This window comes from Pelodiscus sinensis, chromosome 2, assembly GCF_049634645.1.
Source record: "Pelodiscus sinensis isolate JC-2024 chromosome 2, ASM4963464v1, whole genome shotgun sequence".
Lineage (NCBI taxonomy): Eukaryota > Metazoa > Chordata > Testudines > Trionychidae > Pelodiscus > Pelodiscus sinensis.
The window spans coordinates 114,654,360-114,681,569 of record NC_134712.1 but is presented as its reverse complement, the minus strand read 5'-3'; the positions used below and the strand labels follow the sequence as shown (position 1 = coordinate 114,681,569).

General features: G+C 43.3%; 1 protein-coding gene across 3 annotated transcripts in view; it reads right to left on the bottom strand.

Moving 5' to 3' along the window:
* The window catches only part of ECI2 (enoyl-CoA delta isomerase 2), a 36,925-nt gene extending 10,691 nt beyond the window's left edge, over positions 1-26,234 (bottom strand). The window contains exons 1-5 of one of the 3 annotated variants that reach the window (XM_075921312.1): positions 26,081-26,234; positions 4,986-5,151; positions 3,392-3,490; positions 2,612-2,797; positions 808-877 (exon numbers count right to left, since the gene is read on the bottom strand). In XM_075921312.1, coding sequence (XP_075777427.1) covers positions 808-877; positions 2,612-2,797; positions 3,392-3,490; positions 4,986-5,108 — 478 coding nt within the window. In that variant the 5' untranslated portion in view covers positions 5,109-5,151; positions 26,081-26,234. Of the gene's footprint in view, positions 1-807; positions 878-2,611; positions 2,798-3,391; positions 3,491-4,985; positions 5,152-25,980 lie in introns of all 3 variants that reach the window. The other 2 variants (XM_075921311.1, XM_075921310.1) reach the window with 2 other exon arrangements.
* Between the last annotated feature and the right edge of the window lie 976 nt (positions 26,235-27,210).

Sequence of the window (27,210 nt, the reverse complement as noted above, 5' to 3'; positions counted from 1 at the left end):
CATCTCAGAAAGATATTTAGAGGCTGAAGAAGTACAAATCTGTTCAGGAACTTTTTAACATTATCTTGAAAGGATTCTGCTGTGACACACTTGAAAAAAGAGGACATGTTCCTATTTTAGTTTACTTATTTGCACACAATTGTGCTTTAGTTTGCTAATGTTTATCTAGCTCAGTGTGTACAAACTGGGGATGGAGGGCACAAAAGGTTTTTTGGGGGTGGGAGAGTAAGGAGAAACTTCACCCTTCAATGTTAAAAACATACAAATATCACTTTCCACAGCAGACTTACTAGCACCCCATTGCCACTCTTCTGTGCTGCTCTTGGTGGAAGTGCATCACTGATCTGTCAACATTGTACAAGATGGACCTTCCTGGTCCAGGAGCCTCGGGACCTGAGTAGCCCCAGATGAGGGATTTTTCCAGACCAGGGAACGTCGTTTCAGGCCCCCCTGTTTCTCCTTCCCATCCCCCAGCCCAGCTGAACCATGCGCCAGCTCCCATCCCCCCTCCCTGCAGCCCAGCTGAGCTGTGCACTGGGCTTCCTGGTTCCCGTCCCCCTTCCTTCCCACCAGCCCAGATGGGCCGCATGTCCCATTCCCCTCCTCCCTGGCATAGTGCCAGGATCCCAGCCACCCTCCCCGCACAGCGCACCAGGGCTCTCTGATCCTCAAACCACCATGAATGTTGCAGACCAGAGAGTTCTGGTTCATAGAAGTGCAATAAGTTAAAATTCATCATCTCTTCTAAAAAAAAAAAAAAAAAAAAAGTAAAATGAATCTGGTTGAGAAGCCCCTGAAATGTGATACCTGTTACAACAGTTATAACGGAGTCATCCTTGGCAGCTTCTTCAACTGCTTGAATAATTTCTCTATACATCTAGGTAAAGGAAGGATTAAAAAAGGAACATAAGAAGAAAGCTATGATGCCACAAAAGAAAACCCACCCTGAAAAAAAAAAAATCAAGAATTTGGAAGGGCCAAATTTTCCAAGGAATGCCTCTCAAATTGTGCCTGCAATGTACGTACGTGGGTCATGTGTGCCTATAACAGTTACATATTGTAGGTCCGATACATATATCCACTGAGGAGACGTGCAAGTCTGAAGGCCAGAATTAGACCCCTTGAAAAGTGCATATAGATTGGATAAAACTTATTTTAAAGTCTGACAAATGACATACACGTGTAAATTTTAAAAGGGTTTACTTTGGCTGCTTTACAGCAATCCCCTGAGCATTTTGTACTTCTGCAAGTAGTTGCAGGAGCAGGTCATCTATCCCAGTATTTCTCAACCAGTGGTACATGTACCCTCAGGGTACTCGAGAGAAGTCTGGGGATATGCCAACAACTGAACATTGGAGAAAACTAAATGTTTATTTTAAGTTTTACAATGCTTTATTATTTTTGTACTTTTTACACCCAAAAATGTCATCGCCCATCCGACTACAATTAAGCTGTTTAAACAAATGTGTTGTAATGGTAGCAAAAAAATTGTGTGTGTCTGAAAACTAGGTACTGGGGGTATTTTTTTTTTAAAAGGGGTACTTACATACAACTTTGCTAAAACAAAGTTAGGAAATCTTACAAATTCCTTAGTTTAGACAAAGAGATCTTGATATCCTAACTCTTATTTTGGCTAAGCCTACACTACAGATGAAGGGTGGCTGAAGGCATGCAATTCTAGCTATGTAAAAAACACAGCTGGAGTTGATGTTCCTTAGGTCGAGTTGTGGTGCCGTTCCCACAGTGGGAGGTCTACAGGAGAAACATTCCTGTTGACTTCTCTTGCTCCTTGCAAGGAGGAGTTCCGGCATTGACAGGGTACCCACATTGTTCAATTTAACAGGTCTTTATTAAAGCTGCTAAATCGAATGCCAAAAGATTGACCACTACAGTGTCGAGTTCCTCTGTATTGTAGACATGGCGATGTTTTTCCATCGGTAGATTTGAAAATACTTCACAATCTTTAAAACTAACCAGAATATAATCTTTCTGCAGTTTACAGGCTCAATTAAGGGTAGGATTTAGGTCAACACTAGGAGCTTCTGAAAAAAAATCAGAACCTTAAAAAGCTGCTTATTATTAGCAAAGTGGTTGGTTTTTGTACATCAACTCAAAGCTAAAGAAAAGATTGAAGTGGAAAACAAATGAGACACTGAATGGCAGCAGAAGAATTACATAAATTGATTGAAAGAGCAGGGAAATAGAGAACATACCAGAACTGGAGGGAAAATAAAAGTCTGTTCTCTGCTTTGGAAAACACACAATCAAGACATTATGCCTAGGAGACAAATACTAAGAGAAAGAGCAGCTGCTGCTTTAGGCTATGATTGCACTTTAACAAAGTATATTCTTCCAAGTTATTTCACACAATTGTAGTGCTCTGCATGTGTCCATCTGTATCGCTAGAGTGAATTGTGGGGTCGCCACTGCTTAGGGCTGAAGGTTTTAACTGCCATTGGTTTCAATGGGACTAGAGGAATTCAGCAACTCATAGGATTGGGCCCCAATATTTGAAAGTCACTCAGGAAAGTTATAAAACTTCTCCACATGTCAGTGAAACCAGATTTCCTGATGTAAGATAATATTTAACTCGTGAAGTCAATCTCTTTACCTGTGTAGTGATAGCATTTTTCTTGTCAGGGCGGTTTAGCATTATCTTAGTGATATTGTCTGTGGTGGTAACTTGTAGGGTTTCATATCCTTGTTTGCTCTCAGAAGTGGTATCTTTTGCCTTGCTAGAGGGCTCAGAAGAGACCAAACTCAACACAAGATCAACATATTTCTGTCTGGCATTGTCCTGTGATGAGAAAAATCCAAAAATAAAATTATTAAGAAATGCTGGCATTCACCTCAGTCTCCTCTGCTTAATGCAATGATGACCTGAAAATTGGAGTTTCTTCTCAGTGTACAAGCAAACTAGAAAAATCAGTTTAAATGGAAGCTATATTTATCAAGGTGCAAATAAGGACATTTACTATATTCAACAAACAAGCTAGACAAAGGAGACAGTCATCCTTGTTCTCCCCCACATACATACACACTCAGGGGATTAATCTGTATGGCAATGAAAAGGGCTATAAGGACCATTTCATTTTTTAAATGCTAAAATATGACAATTAGAATAACACTTTTAAAAGCAGGCAAACAAACCTTTCTTGATTAAATAATTGCACCTACAACTTTTGTAGACTGCCATCAACTGTCAAGTTTACATAGCAAAAACATAAAACCAAAATGTTTTAGAAATGTGTAAGACATAGTGCAGAATATGACAATGACAGAAATGGACTTTCAACACATGATATGATTACACAGTAGCCCTTCATTGATCAATATCAAGTATCTGGTTTGTGAATGAAGCGATGAATTGAAAACAGTGATATAGTCCTACCTTAGACAAACTGCCAAGTGAATTCCATGCATCCCATTTGGCCTTCTTGACAAAGTCAAGCATGCTAGGCTTCGGAGAACTGCAGGGACCCTCAGTAGCCTATATAAAGGGTGGAATAAAATCATATAAGCTTTCAAGTAAGTTCAAATTTCTCAACCAGTAAACTGGGGGCAAAGAACACAGCCCCTCTATTAATCATTACAAGATCATGGCACAGAAGCTCAGAAAAACAAGCATGCTTCAAAGAAAAGAGTACTGTATAGTCTCTATTATATTATCTTTTAAGCTTTTAAGACAAGCATGTAAGTTCCCAGGAACCTAATATCAATATTGTACAAGCACCAACCATTTTAAATAATTAAAAAAAACATGTTTATAAAAGCTGTATTTATGTATACAGCTTACAAAAATATCATTGTGTGGGATCAAATCAATATTTAAGAAAGGAACATAACATACAGGGGAGAAATATTTAGACCCCAGAAAGGTAAGTTTGCTAATTTACTCATCTCAGCTGTTACTGACAAGAGCATGCAGAGGTCTATCTTTAAAAATGTTCGCTTACATTTTATTAAAACAAAAACAACAAGATATTGCTCAAACTGAGCCTCTTTTAATCCCGCCACCTCCAATACACTTCATACCAGTGGTTTTCAATCCTTGGTTCAGGGACCCTTGGGTTCTGCAGACTATTTTCTAGGTCACCTTTCACAAACGCCTGGCTTAGACAAAGTTTCAAGACCCAGAAAAGGCATTTCATTTTTCTGATGAAAGTATGTGAACGCTTCCACCTTCAGGTCAAAATTGCTGAATTGTTGTCACCATAGATGTCCATAGTTTAGCACCCTCACACTGTATCAAATGCTGTACTGAGCATGTGCTACATTTATAGATATATTCTGTTTAGCCAGTTTTCAGTGTAAAACTATGACAGGGTCCATAAACCACAGGATGAGTCTCCAAAGGGGTCAGATTCTGCCCCTCTATTTGAAAATGCTTAGGACTCCATAAATGAAAAAAGGCTGAAAACCACTGCTTCATACCATTACAAAAAGATTCTGTTAGGGTAGTAATACCCACCCCACCATAGAGAGGATTATGTAAACTATCACATTGCCTGCTTTAAGCCTTAATAATAAATATTACAATAGGTTGAATCGATAATCATTTAACACTAACTAAATGGTGAATTAATTGAGTAATTTTATTCCTCAAATTCTGTCAGAATGCAGGACCTGTACACACTGGCAACCAACACAGCTAAAAGGGAGTGAATTGGATTATTTTTCTTCTTAAGCATCAACAATTCCACACACATGCACAGAGTCCAAACCAAGCTTCACGCTACACCAAAGATGGTGGAACGGCACAGGTGTCACTAAAAGCATGAGTCGAGGAGAACTCAGCTTGACTCTCAGAGCTCAGGCTAATTTTGCAGAGCTCTTATCTATTGTTAAAAAATTAAAAAGCCTTTTTGAAAGGTGATGAAACTGCCCAGATACAAAACGTAGAATGTTATAACGTCTTTTAAGATTTCTTTTACAGTAACTTTTAAGTCTCTAGCAACAATTTAAATAAAAATTATCTGACTAACCTGCTTAAACAATGCATAGAGCTTCAACTTTACTTCATTACCAGGGTCCACCTTCAAAAGTTTCAGCTGGTCTTTAGCCTTTTCAAATTCTTCCTGACTGACTCGCATGGCAGCTCCAGTCATGTGCAGCTGAACTACAGGAAAACAGACAGCATAGGCTGTCCTACTATAAAAAAAACAAAAACAAATATTCACTTATAGCTGGTTGTTTAGCCCGCTGTAACTATAAATATTGTTTTTCAAGTCGTTTTAATCTTTGTCTTTAAAAAAAAAAATATTTGCAGGGTCACCAGAAAGTTTTTTTGTGTTTTTTTTTTTAAACAAAGTGCCCAGTAAATTAATTACAAAGAAGTAAAATCACTGTAGGAAGCTAATGACATTTGTAGCATAATTAACCTCTGAACAACTAGTAACTATCCCTTTCCTGTACAAAAATTAGATGCTAGAGATAGTCAACCAGGATGCTAGGAGAAGAAAAAGGGGATAGAAGGAGAAAGTTATGTGATCGGGGCCAGCAGAGCTGCAAAATATTGATCAATTGCACTTGTGGCAAATTAATTTATGGGTTAAAACGAACATTAACTCCACTGAATCCATATATTCTGGCTTAAATGGAGAACACAATGGAAAAATATATTGTTGATACAGTCAATGTTGTGTATAGAGTAGAACCTAAGTTATGAACACTTCACAAATGGAGGTGGTTCATAACACTGAAAACATTCATAATCCTAAACAAAACATTATGGCTGTTCTTTCAAAAGTTTACACCTGAACAATGACTTAATACAGCAAGGGGCGGCAGGTTTGTATGATTTTTGGTAGTGCCCAGAATGTCCCTCACTCCTCCCCCACTCTCCTGACTCTTGCCCTATTACCCACACCCCCTGACTCCCAATAGCCATGCCTCTGGAGGTAACACTCTCAGGGCAAGAGGGACACATGACCAGAAGGAAAAGGTGTTATGTGACCCCCGTCTAAGGACTTTTCCCACCATCCTCCTACCAATACTCATTAGTTTGGCCCCCACCAAACGCCCCTCGGGCAACTATCCTGCAAATTGCATTAACCCAATGTGTGTCACATTAACTCGGGGGCGGAGAGGCTGGGGGAAGTGTTCCCTCCCATGAGCAGAATGAATTTTGTGTTGTGCACCAATACTGAGTTCATGTGGCTTGTTTGGATGTGCCACTGTGGCACCCAAGTTATTAATAAATATCTTATAAACCTTTCCCTTTTCCCTCTGCTGCCATGTCTCCTCCCCTTATTCCATCAGCTCCCCTGGTGCCTGCTGCCCCCCAGCCCTTCACCCTCCTCGGCTGTCCTGACTCCTGCCTGTCTCACTGCCCTCAGCCATCCTGAGACCTGACCTCCTCCACCAGCCCTTCTCTCCCCACTCCTCCAGTAGCCCCACTCTGATCATGTGAGCTATCCCTCCTCATCCCCTCTCCTAACACCTCCCTCTACACACCTGCCCTGCCTGTCTCCTCTGGTGCTGGTCCCTCCCCTGCAGGTTCTACCATATTTAGTTTACAAACTATATAATCTAAAAAAATGTCTTGTAGGCTCAGTCCTTTTTCTATAAACACTTCAAGTCTAAAGATAGCTAACAAAATACTGGCGTCTATTTTTCTGATTCTTCTCTAAGAAGAGTGAGAATCAAGAGCAACTCTAATGAGGGCTGTGGAGCTGCACCCCATCTTTTATATTGGTGTAAAAGAAGAATCAGACCCAAACATTTCTGCTGACATTTGGGACTAGAGTGGGTCAAAATATCTGACTGAAGTTTTCCATTAGAAAAATGTAGATTTGTCACAACTGAAAAATGTTTTGCCAAAATATATCAATTTCAATTAAATCTTCTCTTTGGAAAACTTGAAACGAACCATTTTTACTCATTTCATTTTTGTTTTCACTGTAGTCTAATAATTTTCACACTTTATACATCTGATATTTTATCTATTATAATATTATCAAAAATGTGTTTTAAGGTTTCTGAATAAAAATATGTCTGCATTTCTGTTCTGTGAAAAATGTTGACTTTGTCAATTAAAGAAGTAAACAAATTCTGAAATATCTGTATTTCCCACAGAATGAAAATTTTATTTTCTAATCAGCTCCCGTTGGGCCATTAATAGGTAAACATTTTCCAGATCTTAATTTCAGATAATGTGTATTCATTCTGTTAGTACTTCCATTACAAAAATATTCTTTTTAAAACCAGAGCCATAGCAAGTAATTTACCCATATTCCTGTACACACAGACAGAATCTTAGAAAAATCCAGAATGCATTTCCAAGATGTTACATAATGCAATATCTAACTCCCTTGATTGACACATCCATCTTATATAAAAGATATTTTATGTTTTTAAGCATGAAACAAAATTACAGGCAAAGAATAGTAATACAATATTGGATTATAGTGCTTTTTCATGAGATGCAAATGTTCCAAAGTCATCTCATACTTATAAATGTAAGGGCTATCAGAATGTTGATCTAGTTACAGCCCTTTTGGGACACAAACATTAACACTGGCATTATTTGATTTAAGTTCCTGGTATTTCTTCCTTTTTTGGGCCACTGAGTTTGTGTAGGTGTACAGGCAAGTCCCCGGGTTAAGTGGATCCGACTTACGTCAAATCCCAACTTAAGAACGGGGTGAGGGAACCCCGAACTAGCTGTGCCCCCTCCCCAGCAGACCGCCGAGACGCGCCGTGGCAGTCCTGCCGCCTGCGTCCTCCGCGGAGAGAAAAGCTGCTCTGCGTCTCCCTGGTCTGTGGGGGGAAGGCAGACCAGGGAGAACCCCCAGCAGACCAGGGAGACACGGTGCAAAGCCGCGGAGGACGTGAGCGGCAGGACCGCGGCGCGTCTCGGTGGTCCCGCCGCCCGCATCCTCCGTGGCAAGAAAAGCTGCTCCGCGTCACCCTCAGTGCTGCTACTGTTAGAGGCAGTAGCACGGAAAGGGGGCAGGCGGCAACAACTTTTAAAGCCAGCTCCCCCCAGCACTAGTCCCTCCCCCCCCCCGCTGCCTCTGTAGGAAGCACCGGGGGGGGAGAAGAAGAGTAGGTGGGTCTATGGAGACAGAATGTCTGGGAATCCTGCTTGAAAGCCAGCTCCCCCCACACATTCTGCTGCCTCTCTATCAGGTAGCAGCATGGAGATGGAGGGGGCAGCTGCATCCGATGCTCATGGGGAGCCAGTTTTAAAGCCAGATCCTCATGGACCCCAGCTCCCACTCCCTCCACCCCTAACCTCTTGCTGCCTCTGATACAGAGGCACCAAGGAGGGGAGTGAATGTAGTCAACAAGATTAACCAATGAACCCAGGCCTATCAGTTAATTGTTTAGTCGACTACACGTTCACATCCCTATTCCTCCTGTACCACTCCTTTACTGCACTTTTTAAAAATCTTTTTCCCTCACTTGTATATCAATTTTCTGTAGACCATTTGTGATTTGGTCCCTGTTACGTGCGTTCTCTCCCCTAGTCTCAACAGAATTTTCCATGAATAAATGGCTTTAACAGGATAACTCAACTGCTGGAACTAGCCAATCCTGATCAGAAAGAGCCAGCTACACTTGGGAAAGATCAGGGTAACTGACCTACAGACAGCAGCTACAATGAAGAAGTGAGAAACTTGGGGAAATGGTAGTGAGATTTCAGAGTGCAGTATAGGTGCCTTTATTGAAGACTCTGAGGTGAATGGAAATGTGATAGACCCTGACTGACAGAGAAAGGTTTAGGTCTGGAAACCAGAACCAGAAGGCTGAGAGGCTGAGCTTCAGCCAGGTAGTTTGGTGTAGACATACAGGCAGTCCCCAGGTTACGTACAAGATAGGGACTGTAGGTTTGTTCTTAAGTTGAATCTGCATGCAAGTCGGAACTGGCGTCCAGATTCAGCCGCTGCTGAAACTGACCAGCAGCTGACTACAGGAAGCCCGAGGCAGAGTTGCTCTGCTCCAGGCTTCCTGGAATCAGCCTCTGATCAGTTTCAACAGGCTGAATCTGGACGCCAGTTCCAACTTACATGCAGATTCAACTTAAGAACCCCAGGCATCCCCAAGTCAGCTGCTGCTGAAACTGATCAGCGGCTGATTCCAGGAAGCCCGGTGCAGAGCAACTCTGCCTCGGGCTTCCTGTAGTCAGGGCTGGTCAGTTTCAGCAGAGGCTGACTTGGGGACGCCTGGGGCACAGCAGCTGGGATGCTGCTGGGTTGGTCCAGTAGCGCCCAGAGCGGCGCTGCGGGACCAACCGGCAGCGCCCCAGCTGCTCTACCACAGGTGTCCGGAGAAAAGCCTGGTCTGCTGGGGGGGGGGGGGGCGTACTAGCTGCGCCCCCCCCCCCCCCAGCAGACCAGGGAGACGCAGGCGGCGGATCGAGACACACCGCGGTCCCGCCGCCCGGGTCCTCCGTGGCTTTGCAGACCAGCAGACCAGGGAGACGGGGAGCAAAGCCTCTGAGGACGCCGGCAGCGGGACAGCCGCGGTGCGTCTGGGCTGTCCGCTGCCCGGGTGCTCCGCGGCTTTGCTCCACATCTCCCTGGTCTGCTGGTCTGCTGCCGGCGTCCTCAGAGGCTTTGCTCCCCGTCTCCCTGGTCTGCTGGTCTCCAGCAGACCAGGGAGACGCGGAGCAAACCCCGTTCGTAACTGCGGATCCGATGTAAGTCGGATCCGAGTAACTCGGGGACTGCCTGTACAGCTAAAATGTAGCCTTATGCAATACATTGTGCCTCAGTGTACCTTGCCAGACATCCTGTCTAACTAGAAGAAAGGAACAGTTTAGTGCTTTGGTAAAGATGCATGAAGTAGGCTCTTTGGCTGTGTGTACATTGGCGCGATTTTGCACAAAAACTTGCTGCCTGTCTACACTGGCCGTGAGTTCTTGCGCAAGAACACTGACATTCTAATGTATGAAATCAGGGCTTCTTGCGCAAGAACTATGATGCTCCCGCTCAGGAATAAGCCCTCTTGCGCAACTGTTCTTGCGTAAGAGGCCAGTGTAGACAGGCAACATGAATTTCTTGCGCAAGAAAGCCCTATTTTTGTAGATGATACCAAGCTGGGAGGGGTTGCGACAAATCTGCAGGATAGGGTCATAATTCAAAATGACCTGGACAAATTGGAGAAATGGTCTGAGGTAAATAGGATGAAGTTTAATAAGGACAAATGCAAAGTGCTCCACTTGGGAAGGAACAATCAGTTTCACACATACAGAATGGGAAGCGACTGTCTGGGAAGAAGTACGGCAGAAAGGAATCTAGGGATTATAGTGGACCACAAGCTGAATATGAGTCAGCAGTGTGATGCTGTTGCAAAGAAAGCAAACATGATTCTGGGATGCATTAACAGGTATGTTGTGAGCAAGACACGACCAGTCATTCTCCCGCTCTACTCTGTGCTGGTTAGGCCTCAATTGGAGTATTGTGTCCAGTTCTGGGCACCGCATTTTAAGAAAGATATGGAGAAATTGGAGAGGGTCCATAGAAGAGCAACGAGAATGATTAAAGGTCTAGAGAACATGACCTATAAGGGAAGGCTGAAGGAATTAGGTTTGTTTAATTTAGAAAAGAGAAGATTGAGGGGGGACTTGATAGCAGTTTTCAGGTATTTAAAAGGGTGTCAGAAGGAGGAGGGAGAAAACTTATTCATCTTGGCCTCTGGGGACAGAACAAGAAGCAATGGGCTTAAACTGCAGCAAGGGAGATTTAGGTTGGACATTAGGAAAAAGTTCCTGTCAGGGTAGTCAAACACTGGAATAAATTGCCCAGGGAGGTTGTGGAATCTCCATCTGTGGAGATATTTAAGAGTAGGTTAGATAAATGTCTATCAGGGATGGCCTAGACAGTATTTGGTCCTGCCATGAGGGCAGGGGACTGGACTCGATGACCTCTCGAGGTCCCTTCCAGTCCTAGTATTCTATGATTCTATGGTTAAAATGGCCATCAGAGCTTTCTTGCGCAAGAGAACATCTACACTGGCATGGATGCTCTTGTGCAAAAGCACATCTCTTGCGCAAAGGCACATGCCAGTATAGGCGCTCTCTTCTGGAAGAGTTTTTGCACAAGAACTCTTCTGCAAAAGAGTTCTTGTGCAAAATCATGCCAGTGTAGACGTAGCCTTTATGTTTGTTATTAAGTGTTCAGACAGGAATAGACCAAAAAGGTCTATTTGTCACTATTGTAACCCTTTTACCATTAGGACTGTTTTCTTCTTTAAGAGTGTAATAATTACTTAAAATTTTAGACTATTTTGTACTAGATCTGTTTTTACAAAAGAAACAATGTAATCCTTGCTTATGTAATTGCCATGTAATTTTTGTTTGTGTGAGTAAAGAATGTGATTGTTTCAAAAGAGATTAATCTGAAGGCTAGCACAGCATTCTGATGGCCAGAGGAGAGGCTGGAGACTTTGGGCAGGGGAGAGGGGAGGCGCAAAGGAACTATCGGATGTGCCCACAGTATTTAGTGACAGATGACGGGCAGATTGCCAATCCAGAAGGTAGAAGGAAGTAATCACAAAGTGTGAAGATAATAAATCCCATCAAAACGAGGATAGGCAACCACCCAGAAAAGTGGTTAGCAGACTGATATTAAACAACAATAAAAACAAACAATCGCCAGATAAAGGTACGTTGCAGAGTGACTAATTACAACATGATATAGCAGAATACATAGATTTGCATTAGAAGGGGTCTCTATAAAAGATGGGGTGTACTGTATAGTTCTTTGGGTTCCATCCTGCCATGATCCTGGAGCAAGTCAGAACAGACAGAGCCTGACTCCTCCCTTGCACCTCCAAACCTAATTGGCCACTAAGCTGCTGCAAGCAACATACTGGTAACTACAGTAAACTTCTGATAATCCGGCACCTTTGGGACCCAGGGGGTGCCAGATTATCGGATATGTCGGAGTATCAGGAGGTACTCCGGAAAGGGGGCTGTGAGGGCTCGGGGGAGGGAGAGAGGGTATTGGCAGGGAACGGCACAGAGTGGGGCGAACCCTCTGCCATTTTGCAGGGAGGCAGGAGAAGCCCCACACAGCCACCGGCAATGGAGACTTGTGGAAACGGCGGGGCAGAGCAGCTGGGTGCTGCCAGGTTGGTCCCGCAGCGCCGCCCCTCACCTGAGTGGCGCTGTGGGAACAACCCGGCAGCACCCCAGCTACTCTGCTCCGCAGCTTCCCCAAGTCCGCCACACGTCAGTTTCAGCAGCAGCAGCGGCGGACTTGGGGAAGCGACATGGAGCAGCTCCAATTGTCCAGCTGGCCGGAGCACTTCCGGGTTCCAGTTGGTGCCGGACTATAGGGAGTGCCGGACCACTGGATGCTTGGAAATTGGAGTTTTACTGTATATCAACAGGAGCGAGTGAGCATGCATATGCTTTTTATTTTGTATTCTCAAGAGGCACAATGTATTGCCTTTTCCCCTAAAAAGATGCTTTGTGCATCTTATAAGCATAACACTGGGGGTACTAAGCCCCCAGCTCCTTCTATAGATGCTGACTCGCAGATGGTCTCAGCCCTTTGGCTTCCAGGCCATGAATATTAGCCTGGTTAAGCCTAACAGGCGTAAAATTGTGACCTAGCTCTAGGAAAAGGGAATGAAGAGCATGAATGCACTTTAGGAGGATGGCAGTATGTGATGCACACCAAAAATGTGATGCCAAGAGGGGAATATTTTAACCACTGGTAGGCAGAGTTGAAGGGGCCTTGAAGGGAGAAATTGGTAGCAGGACACTCAAGTGTGTTCTCTGGCCATGAGGTGACTGGCCCTGTTACAATGGCCACAATCGACTCCCAAGATGTGAATTCTACAGAATTTTAATAGGATTTCAGTAAAAATACTGAAGATGCAAATGAAGACTATTTGAAGTATATATGCAGACTTAATAACAAACCTAATCAGAAACACCAGCCCAGACCTTGCATAGCTTTTCTCATCCTAAGCAGTATATCATTCCCCAAATAACCCCTCTGAAGTCAGGAAGATACTACTCAAGATAAACAGAAGTATCGTCATTTGACCTGTAGAATTCAATGGCAAAATTCAATCCTGCTGACAATGAAGTGTCAGTCCCAAAGGACTGGAAAAAGCTTGCCTTCACCCTCTCTGCCAAACTTTTAACACTACTCTAGAATATAGAAAACCTGTTATAAGTTTTCAGTCTTTATTATGCTTCCCCTGTTGGTAGTCCCCCAATTACAGTTATTTTCATGCAGAAGTATATGCGCAATGGACTCAGCATGTCAACACATAATAAGCAGATAAGTTACCATGGTGGCTGCTCAGTCAGTTGAAACAAAGTGGGATAAGGCAGAGAAGCAGAAGAGTCCAGGATCTGAACTCCTCAACCAAGACAAAGCTGTAATTTTTCACAGGTGCTATTGCCAAATGCAATTTGCATTTGGCCAGCTGTATTTTCTCAATATGAAAGATCAGTCCTTGGGCATCAGAACCTTTAATATCCATGCTGACAACACTTCAACTATAGTGCCTTGTATCAGATTTCAAGTTCTCCTGCTCACTCAATCTCTCTTATAAACCATCCATCTATCCACCCACTCTGACCCATTTCTAACAAAGTCTCTTATTCAGGAAAGCATTTGAACATAAAGCCTCTAATTAGGCTCACATCAGTTCTAAAGCTAGTAGCATCGGTCCATTTAGCTGATGACTGATACTAGGTATCACACTAGCAGTATAGCAGGCTCTTCCTTCCCCTTTTGTAGGCTGTTTAAATAATAATCTCCCATTATGATGTAAAACTAACTTAACATTGATGTACAGAATTTTAGATGTTTAAAAACTAAAACATTAACAACAATATTGAAGTGTTCCATTCTGGGTTTTTTTATGGAGGCTGTCCATTTGCTCAGAAATATTAAATATGTGGTGTACATGAACTTACTATAAGGTGGGTGCACAAAATGGTTGAAAGACCGTACTCAAAAAGTAGTTAAATAGCTTGCTGTCAAATTGGGTATATCTAGCGTGGTCCCACAGGAATCAGTCCTTGGTCCAGTATGTGTCATTATTTTCATTAATTACTTGCATAATGGAGTACTGAGTATGATTATAAAATATGCAGATGACACCACGCTGGGAGGGGTTGCAAGCAATTTGGAGGTCATTTTGAATTTTAAGCACATCCTTGACAAACTGGAGAACTGATCTGAATCTAACAAGACGAACTTCAATAAAGACAAATGAAAAGTATTTCATATAGGAAGAAAGAAAAATCAAATGCATAACTACAAAATGAGGAGTAATTGTTAAAGTGGTAATACTGCTCAAAAGCGTCTTGGAGTTATAAAAGATCACAAACTGAGCATGAGGTGTCAATGTGATACAGCTGCCAAAAAAAAAAAAAAAAGACTATTAATTAATGTGATTAGGATGTGTTAACAGGAGTATTGTATACAAGACACAAAAGATAACTGCTCTGTTCTTCTTGGCCCAGGTGAGGCCCCAGCTGGAGTACCAGGCCCAATTCTGGGCACCACAATTTGTAAAGGATGTGGACAACTTCATAAGAATCCAAAGGACACTGACAAAAATGAAAACCTGATATCAGAGGACAGATTAAAAAAGTAGGGCATGTTTAATCTTGAGAAAAGAAGACTAAAGTGCAACCTCATAAACCTTCCATTACGTTAAAAGCTGTTATAGTAAAGAGGATGATCAATTGTTCTCAAATGTTCACTGAAGATAAGACAAAAGCAACGGGTTTAATATTGAGTAAGAGAGACTTTGGTAAGATATAGGAAAAATTTCCTAATTATAAGGGTAGTTAAGCTCTGGTATCAGCTTCCATCACTGAAAGCATTTTAAACAAGTTGGACCAACACCTGGTCCTGCCACAGCACAAGTGGCTAGACTTGATATTCCTGAGGTCCCTTCCGGTCCTACATTTCTGTGAATCCATGATTTTCCACTGTAAGCATTGACTCTTCATTCCAGGCAAGCAGTCTGGTAGGACACCCTTTGAAGTCGTCCAAGAAATTTCAAGTAGCTATTGATGCATGTCTAGTTTCTGCCACAATCAGTTTCTGGATGACTCTAGCCCAGCCAGCAGAGAGTCACATTGCCTAACTTAAGTAAGTCTGCAGTCAGAAAGAGTACTCTCAAAACAAGAAATGACATAACCTTGGTTATTTACATCACTAAATGCTGCCATGCAAGCATGCGGGTTACATATACAGTAATATTATCACATACCACATTAAAGATGACTAATAAGCCCTTTATCACTTACCTACTACATAAGAAGAAACTATATAGTACTTGCAGGCGAAGCCTGTTGTTGACCAGGCAAAGTCATTTTGTGTAGATTTATAGGAAAGTTCAAGAAATTAAATATATGTAATAGAATTTATTAATGTGCTTGCCAAAGGTAAATAAAAGAACAGTTTTAATTTTGTAAGATTTCAACTTCAAACATTATTCATTTTATTGAATAATTACCATACATAGTAAATTTGAATCAGAAACTCTTAATTAGTGAAGAAAATTAAAACAGCTGGCGGTTCCCTCTAAGCACCATAGTGAGAGAAGACTTCACACACTTCCCCTGCCCCCAGGCCAATCAGGGCCTGGGAGCGGGGGGGGGGGGGGGGGGGGGGAAGGGGGGAGAGAAGCGTGCAAAGTCTCTTAACCCCTTACCTCACTGTGCCAGGGCGTGTGGCAGCTAGAGAGACCTGCAGGTAGTTTTAAAACAGTTGGTGATTCTCTCTAGGTGTCCAGGGGCAAACACATCACATGCTTGATTGGCCCGGAGGCAGGGGAACAGCAGGGCAGCTGCAGTCCGGATCCACCGGCTTGGCAGGCTGGATCCAGCCCATGGAGGCTGTCTTGACCACCCCTGCTGTAGAATGAACATAGGACCGCAGCAAGGAGACAGAGATGGAGACTAAGACAGCTATAAGCCCATTGGGCCAGCAGGGGGCAAGGGTAGAGAAAGGGACAACTATCTACTATATATTTCAGAGACTTTGTCTGCATGTCTGTCCCCCAACTGGGTGGCATGCACTCCTCCCCCATCTGTGACCACGGCATCTACAAAGGCCATGGATAGGCACTTCTCCCTGGCCTCAAGCTGCTGAGGTGACAGAGGGCTGGGGTTGTCCTCTCCCTGCAGAGCATCCGGCACACTGAACCCCTAGCCTCAGGTCCACCACAGAACAATGATTTAAATGAAGAGAAAAAAAACGTATTTGCATTAAGGACCCGAGCAATGCCAGGTAAATCTTCTCATATGTACACATACCCCTTCTATGAGAGTGTGTCTTTTTTTTATATAATCCAATATCCTGAAGACAGATCATGTTCCACGGGGTTTTAGTCTTGGTAGCAACATAAAAAGTCTATTTCAGATACAGCATGTTACAAAGTGCATCTTCATTTTAGCTTGCCAAGCTGTATGCAACGACATGCAATAGTCATTGTATGGCAGACGCTTTGAGCTTTTCCCCCTGCATCTCTTAACAATGGCATTGGTGAGTAAGTGGGGAAACTAGTCTTCATAATATGGTAACTACCTTTTCTGTCTTTTCTTCCTGTGCTTGTACTGTGTGTGACAGTGCATCATAAATATGCCAATACTCCAGGATGCCAAACAGAGTTGTAATTTCCTAAAGGCTACAAGAGTGCTAACTCAATCCAGAGAGCGTTCAAAGACCTGCCACAGCATGAGCAACTACTTCATGGAGAAACTGCTGGCAATTTTTTTAAAAGTAATTATCTGCATAGACGTTCCATACTGGTAACGTTTCCTGCTGTTAGTACAGAACCTGACGTGAACACAGAGCATCACAGAAACTGCTACCATGGCCCACTTCCTGCCTGCATGGCAGAGTTACCATTGATGAAGGAAAATGCTTGCTGGTGTTATCAAAGGTGAGCATTTAAAAAAAATGTGTTTGTTTCCTTCATTCAATTCTTGCATGAATTTCAGAGGAGAAGCATAAACTCATAGACTTTAAGGTCCGAAGGGACCATTATGATCATCTAGTCTGACCCCCTGCACAATGCAGGCCACAGAATCTCACCCACCCCCTCCTAGAATAATCCTCTCACCTATATCTCAGATATTGAAGCCTTCAAATAGTTTGAAGGCCCCAAGATGCAGAGAATCCTCCAGCTGTGATCTGTACCCCATGCTACAGAGGAAGGTGAAAATCCTCCAGGGCCTCTGCCAATCTACCCTGGAGGAAAATTCCTTCCCAACCCCAAATATAGCAATCAGCTAAACCCTGAGCATGTGGGCAAGACTCACCAGCCAGAAAGTTCTCCCACCACGTGAGCAACAATTTGTTTGCTAGGGAGAGACAAAAAGACTAAGACTATGCCTACACCACCACTTCTGTTGGCGTAATTTATGTCGCTTAGGCTGTGACTCAGTGTTCTCTGTATGCTGTGTACTTGGGTGGCCACACAATAGAGAATGCTAATCAGCTGGATGGCATTTGAGATTGCCCACAGCTGCCAGTATATGTATCTACTGGTGGTGCACATCTGCACAGGCCTTGGTGCACATAAAATTTACTCTGCTTATAGATGGAAAAAAGTAAAGCGAACATTGGTGTCAATAACCCTCCTTTCTGAGTGACATAAATTACATCAATCTAAGTGCTAATGTGGACAGCGCTATGTTGCTGAGAAAGGTTACTGCTCATTGGGATAGATTAATTAAATCAACAGGTGAGCTCTCCTGTCCACTTCTTAGACCATTAGAGAATATGCTCTCTAGTATAATCATCCCTGGAGATTAGTGGACGCTGGTGGCTGCCCAGATGCAGCAATCAATTCAGAAAAGGAAAGGATACTGGGAGTTAAAAAAAAAAGTATTTAAAGTCTATTTCCATAGGAAAATAAAAGACATGGGAGAGGAAAATTCAGTCTGAGAAACTGATTTCACTTTAATTTTCTAAAGCCTCATGAGTAATCAAGTGAAACACTCACAAAAGGATTTAAAAATGATTAAAAGGCTGACAGCCACTCTTTTTAAAAAAAGTGTCAAATGATTATGAACAAGTCATTAACTGTGCCTCTGGCACACAATTTTCCTGGCAAGCTGAACAAACAGTTTTGCTAAAGCCCTTCACTATCCACCTGCAGAATTTTGTACATTCGGTACATTCATCATAGCTCTGAAGTATGTTTGCTTAGCAATAGACATGCTATACACATCGTCCTTGCAACAACAAATAGCACCATCCAGAAAAAGAACACTGTTATATTTTTTGTTCTATCCATGAGCCATTCAACAGCATGCATGTGTGTGTGTAGCGGGGGTGGGGAGGGGGGGAAGATAAAGGAAGGCCTATTACAATATTTACTGGAGACCCAATATTGAGCACACATAACAGTCTAAAATAAAAGGGCTTCACCACAAGAGCTCAGGGATTAACCCATTACACACTAGTTCTTCCTCTCATCCACCCATCTCAGGTTTTATTTTGTTCTAAAGGGAACTCTTTCTTCTAGGAGGGTCAATTCACAGCTGGATATTATAGTGCATAATCTCATTGTAGATAATCCTATCAGAATAATAGCATGACTGCCAAACAATCCTGTCAGTAGTCTCAAATGGAAAGGATGCCTTTTTCAGCCTGTATTAGGGCTGGTCTCCACAGTATTAGGGCTGGTCTCCATCCCTGGTGGCATGTTGTAGTGTCCTCCTTTCTTTCCCTGAAGGACTTCAGTAGTCACACACAGTGGCCATCTCCCATATGGTCTAATGCTGTCAGAACTAGCCATGTCAAAGTTCCTCTGTTTTTGGAGGATCTAAGTTATAAAACAAATATAATAAAACCAAACAGTAGAACTGACTGTTCCAATTTATGACTGGATAGAGCCCTTTTATTCAGTATGTTTTTTAGGGGAATACTCCTCTGGACTCCCTGTTTCAGACCTAGCTTCTCTCAGGCTATGTCTACATTACAGAGGTTTTTTTTGGAAAAACAGCCATTTTTCCGAAAAAAGCTCACGAAGCGTCCACACCTCAAGCGCGTTTTTGCACATACAAAAAAATAATCGAAAGCATAGAGGGGTTTTTCTGGCGTGGGTATTCCTCATTCTACGAGGAAGAATGCCTTTTTGCGAAAGAGCTCTTTCACAAGGTATGTGGGGATGGGGAAGAGGATGTTTTGGGCAAAAAGAGGAAAGAGGAAAAGCACAGGTGCCTCGCTGGCCATTCTGTAGATAGCAATCACACTTTCGAGAGAATGTCCATGCTCTTGACGCTCTTTCGCAAAAGGGCATCGCTTTTTCGATGCGCTTTGCAGTATGGATGCACTCTTGCGCAAGAAGTTTTTGCAGAAGATCTCTTCTGATAAAAGCTTATTGCGCATGAAGCTGCAGTCTAGACGTAGCCTCAGAGAGGCTCTGACAGGCTGAAGTCATACTCAGCTTCCTGGCTCCAGCCAGGCTTCCCACATCATAAGTGAGAGCTGAAAATGTTCTTTCCTTCCTAGTCAGAGACCATCTGACCTGGGTTCTCCCCTTTCACATCCACTTTCTTGACCTGATTCCTGCTGCAGGTTTGCCAGGACATGAGTGACTGATCCAACTGGCTTTTTAAATCCTTCTTGGTCAATATAGGGCCGTGTTTCTTAAACTGTGTTCTGGGGAACACTGGTGTGCCACAGAGACCAGAGTTCAAAATGGCTGCTCTTCCTTAAAAGGGGCAGATGACTTTTTTTTTGCGCTCAATTACCAGAGGCCCCCAGTATTAGCTTTACCCCTCAAAGCCCCCCAAAAGTAGCACCACCCCTGGAGCCCCCAGTGCCTGCCCACCCCCTCACCTAGCCCTGCGCTGCCTCCCAGCTGCCAGCACTCTTCTGCAGTCGGGAGGAGACCCCACCCCTACCCAGTGCTGGTTGGCTGATAGGCAGGGCAGGACACGCCTCTCCCAACAGCTGTGGCAAGAGCAGTGTACCCCAGCCCTGGCCCCACTGTGGCCCAGCAGCCAGAGGTCTGAGGCTTGGCAGTGGGCCATGCACCAATGTTTGGGAGCCACGACTATACATGACCACAGCAGGTATGAAATCCTTCTGCGTTGCAGCTTCTACTGTCCAAAACTGCTTTGTATCCACCTCAACAACCACCTCTTATGAAATCACCTCTTTTCTCCCTGCCTCTTGAAATTCTGCTATTATATATATCTAATGCATTTTAGGATGCAATCAATATGAAAACATGAAATCACATGTCCTTAATCAGAACATGGCTGCAGCAGAGACACTGACTAGTGCGGGGCCTCTGAAAAAACCTGCTCCTTTAGACTTGAGCAGCCAATAATTTTTTCATAGTGGTGACCTGTAGAACCATTGAAAAAGGTTTTCAGCGACGAGCATCACATAAGACAAAGGTGTTGTTTTCACTATATAAAAAGGGTGGAATCTTAACTCATGGTAGCTAATTTGAATGTACTTGCCATAAAATCTTAGTGAAGATAAGGTACACTGTAGTTTTGTATGAGTGCAGACTATGGGCAGGGATGTAAGTGATTAGTTAACTAATTGACTGCCCGTAGCCGAACCAACTACTCACATTTTCCTCCACCATGCTGTCTCTATATCAGAGGCAGCAAGAGAGTTTGGGGGGAGAGAGAGAGAAGGAAGCAGGAGCTAGTGCAGGAATGAGCTGGCTTAAAAGCCATTTCTCCCCAGTACGGTATCCGCTGTGCCCCCTGCCGCCTGTACCTGCTACTGTTCCATTAGATGTCCTTTCAACAAACCTAACTAAAATGGTGTTGAAAATGATTCCAGATACTGAAGCCTAGTAAAGCACCTCTCTTTTCCTACTTCCCAGTTTTAAACACACATGTACATCCTAACTACACTCCTGTTCACATTTATCACATAACCAGGTTCGTTTTAGGGCAGCAAAACTATTTCAGAACCAGTTAAAGATAGAGGACTAAAGAATACTTTCAGTTTTGTCAATTAATATCTGCTTCAAGCTCATTAGCAGTAAAAGTACTTTTCAATCCATGTTCCAAAACCTATACCTACGTAATAATTATGAGCTACAAAATGCAGGTTCAGTTACACAGTTGATTAGATTGCCATTTTAGTTTTCGTTATTTTCATTTAATTTTTAACTATTATTGGACAACTGTTTCCTATAGAAATATACATGAGCATATTTTCCTGTGCTTCCATGTGGATCTAATTTAATTTTTTTGTCCAGACAATAGTAGCGCTCCCTTCATTTTTTTTTAAGAACTCAAATATAAACAGTGCATAGAATGTAACAGTCAAGTTAAGCTAAATTAAGGTTAGTACCTTTGCAGAAAATCTACCATAGTTTGGCTTCATTAACGTATTTTAATGATTCCTTCTGTAATGCACTGCTGCAGAACTGTTAGGCTAAATATTCGAATGACAGTAGGCAAATTTTACTGTCCAGTGATCACATGCCAGGGCACTGAATATCTATTGACAAAATGCCAACACACAACCACATGTCCAGCTAAATGACTAAAGGTATTTTAACTTTGTGCTAAATTCCTAAAGGGAGAGCCACCTGATGGGTATGGTGAATCAGGGCCAGTGCTCTGGGCTGGACAGTTTGCGGGGCCCAGTACTTTAGTTTGCATGTGTTGTGCAGGGCTCAATCTCAGTCTCTGGCAGCAGTGACTCCAGCCACCTCACTCTGCCCCACCAATTCCTGGCAGCATCCACCACCATACCAGTTGCCAGCATTCTAGCACCGCGAGAACATGCCAGCGCTGGTCTGACCCATCCATTGCCCTTCAATCCCAAATCCAGTGTTCCCTCCAATTTTTTATGTCCACGTGCATTGTGAATTTTATTATGTAGGCCAATATTGAGATGTGCAACACATCACCTCCATATTAGTGCACACAGTGCTTTTTTTTTTTTTTTTTTTTTTTTTTTTTTAAGAAAAAAGGTGCCGGTACTCCGGGGCAAAGTTATTGAGCGCACACACATACAAGCAGCCACACTAAGAGCCAAAAAACAAAGCTGCACTGGGGGCCGGAAAAAAGCGGCAGCCATGTTTATGCAAATGAAGCAGGGGGGATTTAAATTTACAGAAAAGGGATGCAGTCTAGACACAGCCCTTATGAATTTACTTATTGAGCATATTTAAGCTTACTGAAGAGACTCATTTAAATTGGAAAATTGTTGTAAGTGCTGTTATTATTATGTTGAAGTTTGCAACTTAACGGTTTAAACAAAAACAAAATGGAAACAGCAAATTCAACCAGGTCCCGCTAAATCGAGCTGCTCTTTCTTCATTCATTTTTCCCCCCTAAAAATGAAGATGCATAGATGCCAAGTTGTATAGTGCAACATATTCAATGAGCTGATTTGCATAATTTGAATGCATTCTGTATGTAACTATACATTTCAAAGTAAAATCATGTGCATGTGACTTGACAGCCTTAGCAAATGGAGTCCTCTGTTTATTATTTGTAAGACAGCATTACAGTAAGCTTATCTCACACACTAGAAAGCCTTATTCTAATGGTTAGTGTGCTGTGAGGGTGGGACAGGTGCTCATGACTATGAATGATAGAGACAGCTAAGTTTCCATGACTCTCACATTCTTAACTTTTCTACTGAGTATTCTGATTAGTTCAATGCACTATAATAAGCATGTGGTGTGGAAGCTAGAATTGAGACCCACCACATTTCTCATATGTGTGCCAAATAAACAATTTTTAAACCCTATCCTAGCTCTAAGTGGTGAGTTACAAATGAGAAATTCTGTAGCTCCTTAGCAATGCAGTGATTGGCTTTCTGGAAATATAAGTTTATTAAATCAGATACTGGTCTTCTGGAACTTCTATAAGCAAGATCTCCCACCATACGCTCATGCACCCCCACATCCCCAGTCCCTTCCCATAACATTCCTGCACCTGCACACACCCCAACCTTGTGCCCCGACTCCATCATACACCCCAACCCAGACTCCTCCATCCCACATCCCCAGCCCCCTGCCATAAGACAGAAGACAGCCTGAATGTGTGCATGAAGCTGGATTTGACCACTTATGATGCAGACTTCAAAGAAATGTGCAAAAAAATGCAGCAGCAGAAGTCCCATTAAATAAAGTCTAAGTACAGTAAACTTCCGATAATCCGGCACCTTTGGGACCCAGGGGGTGCCAGATTATCAGATATGACAGAGTATCAGGAGGTACTCCAGAAAGGGGGCTGTGAGGGTTCGGGGGGGGGAGGGGAAGGAGTGTCAGCGGGGAATGGATCCAACCCCTGCGTTAGATCAACTTGTGTCCTGTGTTACAGAGGAGCACCCCCACTATGAAGTCGTCAGTGATTCTGCATGGGCTAACTGTCTGACCATCAAATCCTAAATTACATCAGATAGAAAGTGTTCAGAAATAGCTGCTTTCAGACCATTCACCACTCTCGAGTAACTGAAACAGATATTTCTAAATAAAATATTTATTTTGAAAGTGTGTTTTGAAGACAGATTCCAACAATAAAGGACGCAGACTCTTAGCGCACTTGAAGCCTGATTTTGCCTCTCTCATCAACATCCTGCATTCCCACTAAGAATAGGTCTATGCTGGAGATGTAATTTCCAGCTCATATAGACGTACCCCATTCAGCTAGCTCATATAAAAACAAAAATGTTGTCTCAGCAGCACAAGCAGCAGGAAAGGCTGGCCACTTCATTACGAACATAGGGGTCTTGGATAGGATCATACTTGGGGGTCAGTTCAGCCATTTTGTTCATTGTACTGCTGCACCAACTCCATCTCTATTTTTAGTATACTAGTTCAATCAGAGCAAGTACAGGTATGTCTCCTTGAGCTGGAAATTACACTTTCCAATTCCAATGAATTATCAAGCCTTTACTATGGATACATATTTAGAGTGATAACATTTTAAATAACCCAGTCTCCCTCATCTCATTCCAGCAGATCAAATAATTGATCCTGTCAGTGTTCACAATATTGTTTAAAGTAATTAAAATTATGTTCTTCACTATAATAAAGATTATAAAATAAAAATCCAAAACCAACCTTGTCTACATAATCTCTTCTGCTTCCCACCACCCTCTCTGCATAGTACGTATTCTCAAACCCAAATCCTCAATAAAATTATATTGGTGTGTACCATATGGGACTTCTTGGTTATTGAAGATACAATTAAGATTCTTTCCTCAGATGCTGGTAATCTCTAAACATATGGTCACTTACACAACTATTTATAAAGAACTAGATTATACACACTGTTCCTCAAAGTCCTTCCTCTGAAGATTTTAGATCTTAAAGCAAGTGACATATCAGCTTCCACAGAGCCACTTCCCTCCTTGCAAGCACCAGCCTCTGCCTGCCCCATCATGTAAGTGTGTAACTGCTAAAAAGAAATCCAGTAGTTACACATTTACACGTTAGTTAACACCCCTACTACCTAAGTGTTCATGTGCTGACATGCACTAAAACTTCCTTAGTTCACTTTAACACACTGCAGTTTGAAAGAGCAGTATGTCAAAGTGCACTAGAGAATTTGTAGTGTGCATCAGCAGGATCTACATGGTCAGTGAGAGTCTGGTTCACTGGAGCACCACAGATCTGCACTTCAACTTGCTGCCCCCATAGTCTAGAATTTTATACCAGCACTTACTAACAGCCTCTTTTGTCTGTTATTACTTGAAGCACTCTCTCATTGAGGATTATGTACTATCCTTCTAAAAGATCTGCAGATCTCCTTTTAATTATTCAGCAGTGGAATTACTGGTTTAAAATAAAATTCTCCGTTTTGAAATAAAGGATCCACTTCCCTCTGAAAATTTGAAGTTTTAAAATATAGTGATTCTGTGACTTCCAGCAGTATCTTTTAGAACATAAGCAACACTTAGGGGTTAAAATCTGTTTATGTTACAAGAAACCAAATGATTTCACTATTAATACTATTTGACAATTCATTCTGCCTTGATGTACAAAAGCCATGTCAGTTTTACTTTCTGATTCTCATGAGATACCAAAAAAATCTGCAGCATTGTGGTTACAAACTCTTTACAAGACAGTTTTAAATCTTAATTGAACAAGATGTGTTCAAGTCTCAAATACTGCAAATATTTATACATATGTTAAACTTTATGAAATTCCATTACTTCAGTGGGACTACTTGCCTGTTTAAGCATGTAAATGTCTGAAGAGCACCTACCATGTTCTCATTCCAATTTTAAAAGTTTATACAATTTCTATCATATTTTCTCTTTTTAACACTGACAGCAAGTGGATCAATGCACAGAACATGTGAGATAGCTCAGTGGGTCACAAGCTATTTAAATTAACTAAACTTTGGGAATAAACTAGCTGGCAATGTTAACTTAAAAAAAAATAATGGCAAGACTGTGACTTTTGATTTAGAAAACAACATGTCTTAAATGACCAAGACCTGGTTAAAATTCAACATGACTCCTTTGTATTAAAAATGACCCTTGGCCTGGAAAAAAAACAAAACAAAAAAAAAACCCTGAAGGAATCAAGGGAGCAAAAACAATCTTTCTGGCAGCAGAAAACACCCATTAGTGCGTACGTGGAAAGTGAAATGCTAAAAAGAAGAGTTGCAGGATCCTGCAAGAGGAAGAAGTTGGCCACCTTAACATCAGCACCAGCATTTATTTTCAGAGGCCAACCCCAGCCAGAGCCAGGCTCCACAGACCCTCCTCTCCTCCCTGCAGGATGACACCGCCTTGTTCACTAGTCCCCCTCTCCTTGGGGACTGGGTGCTGTAGGGCAGGACCCTGGAGGAGGGAGCTGCCGGGCATGGCTGCGAGGTCCTGTGCAGCCTCAGTGGGAGGAGAGCAGGTGGCTCCATGTTCATCTGCACAGGCCTCTCAGGGACACCCCTGCCAGGGAAACCTCCCGCCTACCCGCCTCCCTCCAAACCCCCCCTAGGCCCCGCAGCAGGGCAATAGGAGGCCCAGGCTCGCGCTGTCAACGGGCAGCCCCCGCCCCCGCACAGCCCGGAAGCCTCCGGCCGCCGCTCACCTCGCCCCACAGGCCAGGCGCGGCCGCAGGCGCCGGGCCAAGCAGAGGGCTGAAGCCGCCGCCGCCATGCAGAAGCCGGGCGCGCCCAGGCGGCTCCTACCTGCGCGGGGCGGGCGGGACGCAGGCGCCACAGAGCCCGGCAAGCTCCGGCTCCTCGTCGCTGCGGGACAGGGCCTCGGTCCCGCCCCCGGGGGAGGAGCCGCTGCCGCCTCCTTCCCCCCCCCCCCCATCCGCGGGCAGGGGTCAGTGGGACGCGGACTCCGGCCGGGGGGAGGGGAGTGAGGGAGAAGTGCGAGTCAGAGCGGCACCAGTGTTGGCCGTGCAAGAAGGGGGGGGGGGGGGGGGCTGCACTAGTGACAATTTATGGAGTTGGTCAGGACTTTGCTCTGAGGTTTTTTTGTGTCAGAAAAATGCAGTAGCTAGTAGAGGGAAATTTGCAGTGCAAGAACAGTTCCCCAAACTAGACACAGACAAAGGGTATGCCCCAATGTCAATATAGGTTGGCTTGGGCAGTAATTACTGTGCTGGTGGGTGTCCTGTCTACACCCATCACCATCCTTACCCAGACATAGAATACGCAGCTGCGAAGGGCAGCTGAAAACCTGGGGCACCACTGGCTCTTAATGCCCATCCACCCACCTCTTTCTATCCCTGTTCTGTCCCTGTTGCAGCCTGGTGAGTCTAACTTCAGAGGGAAGCCAGTAAAGAGTGAAAAAGCCGGCCAGACCTATCAACAGAACAGTGAACCTGTGAAAGAGGTTCAAGTGGTAATGAAGCCGTTTAATAGGCACTTGGAACCCCCCAGGTATATACTCTCAGTTTCTTTATTTACTGTAAAAGCGGCGAGGAGTCCTGTGGCACCTTATAGACTAATATGAAGTGTAGGAGCATAAGCTTTCGTGGGCAAAGACCCACTTTGTCAGATGCATGTAGTGGAAATTTCCAGAGACAGGCTTTTGCAGATTCAGACTAACATCGCTACCCCTCTGATACTTAATTTACTGTGCTAGTCTACAGGACCCGAGTTTAAAATTTGCTTTAAAAATATTTTTGTTAGACTAAAGACATCTTCTTTGGTGTCCCTATGCTGGACAGCAACACACCAATCTAATAATACTGCACAGAGCCCTGTAAATCTTAACGGCCTTGGTGGGTCGGTTGTGCACTTCCTCACTAGGAGCTCTCCCACAGATCTAAGGCTATGTCTACACTGCAGCACTTTTCTGAGAC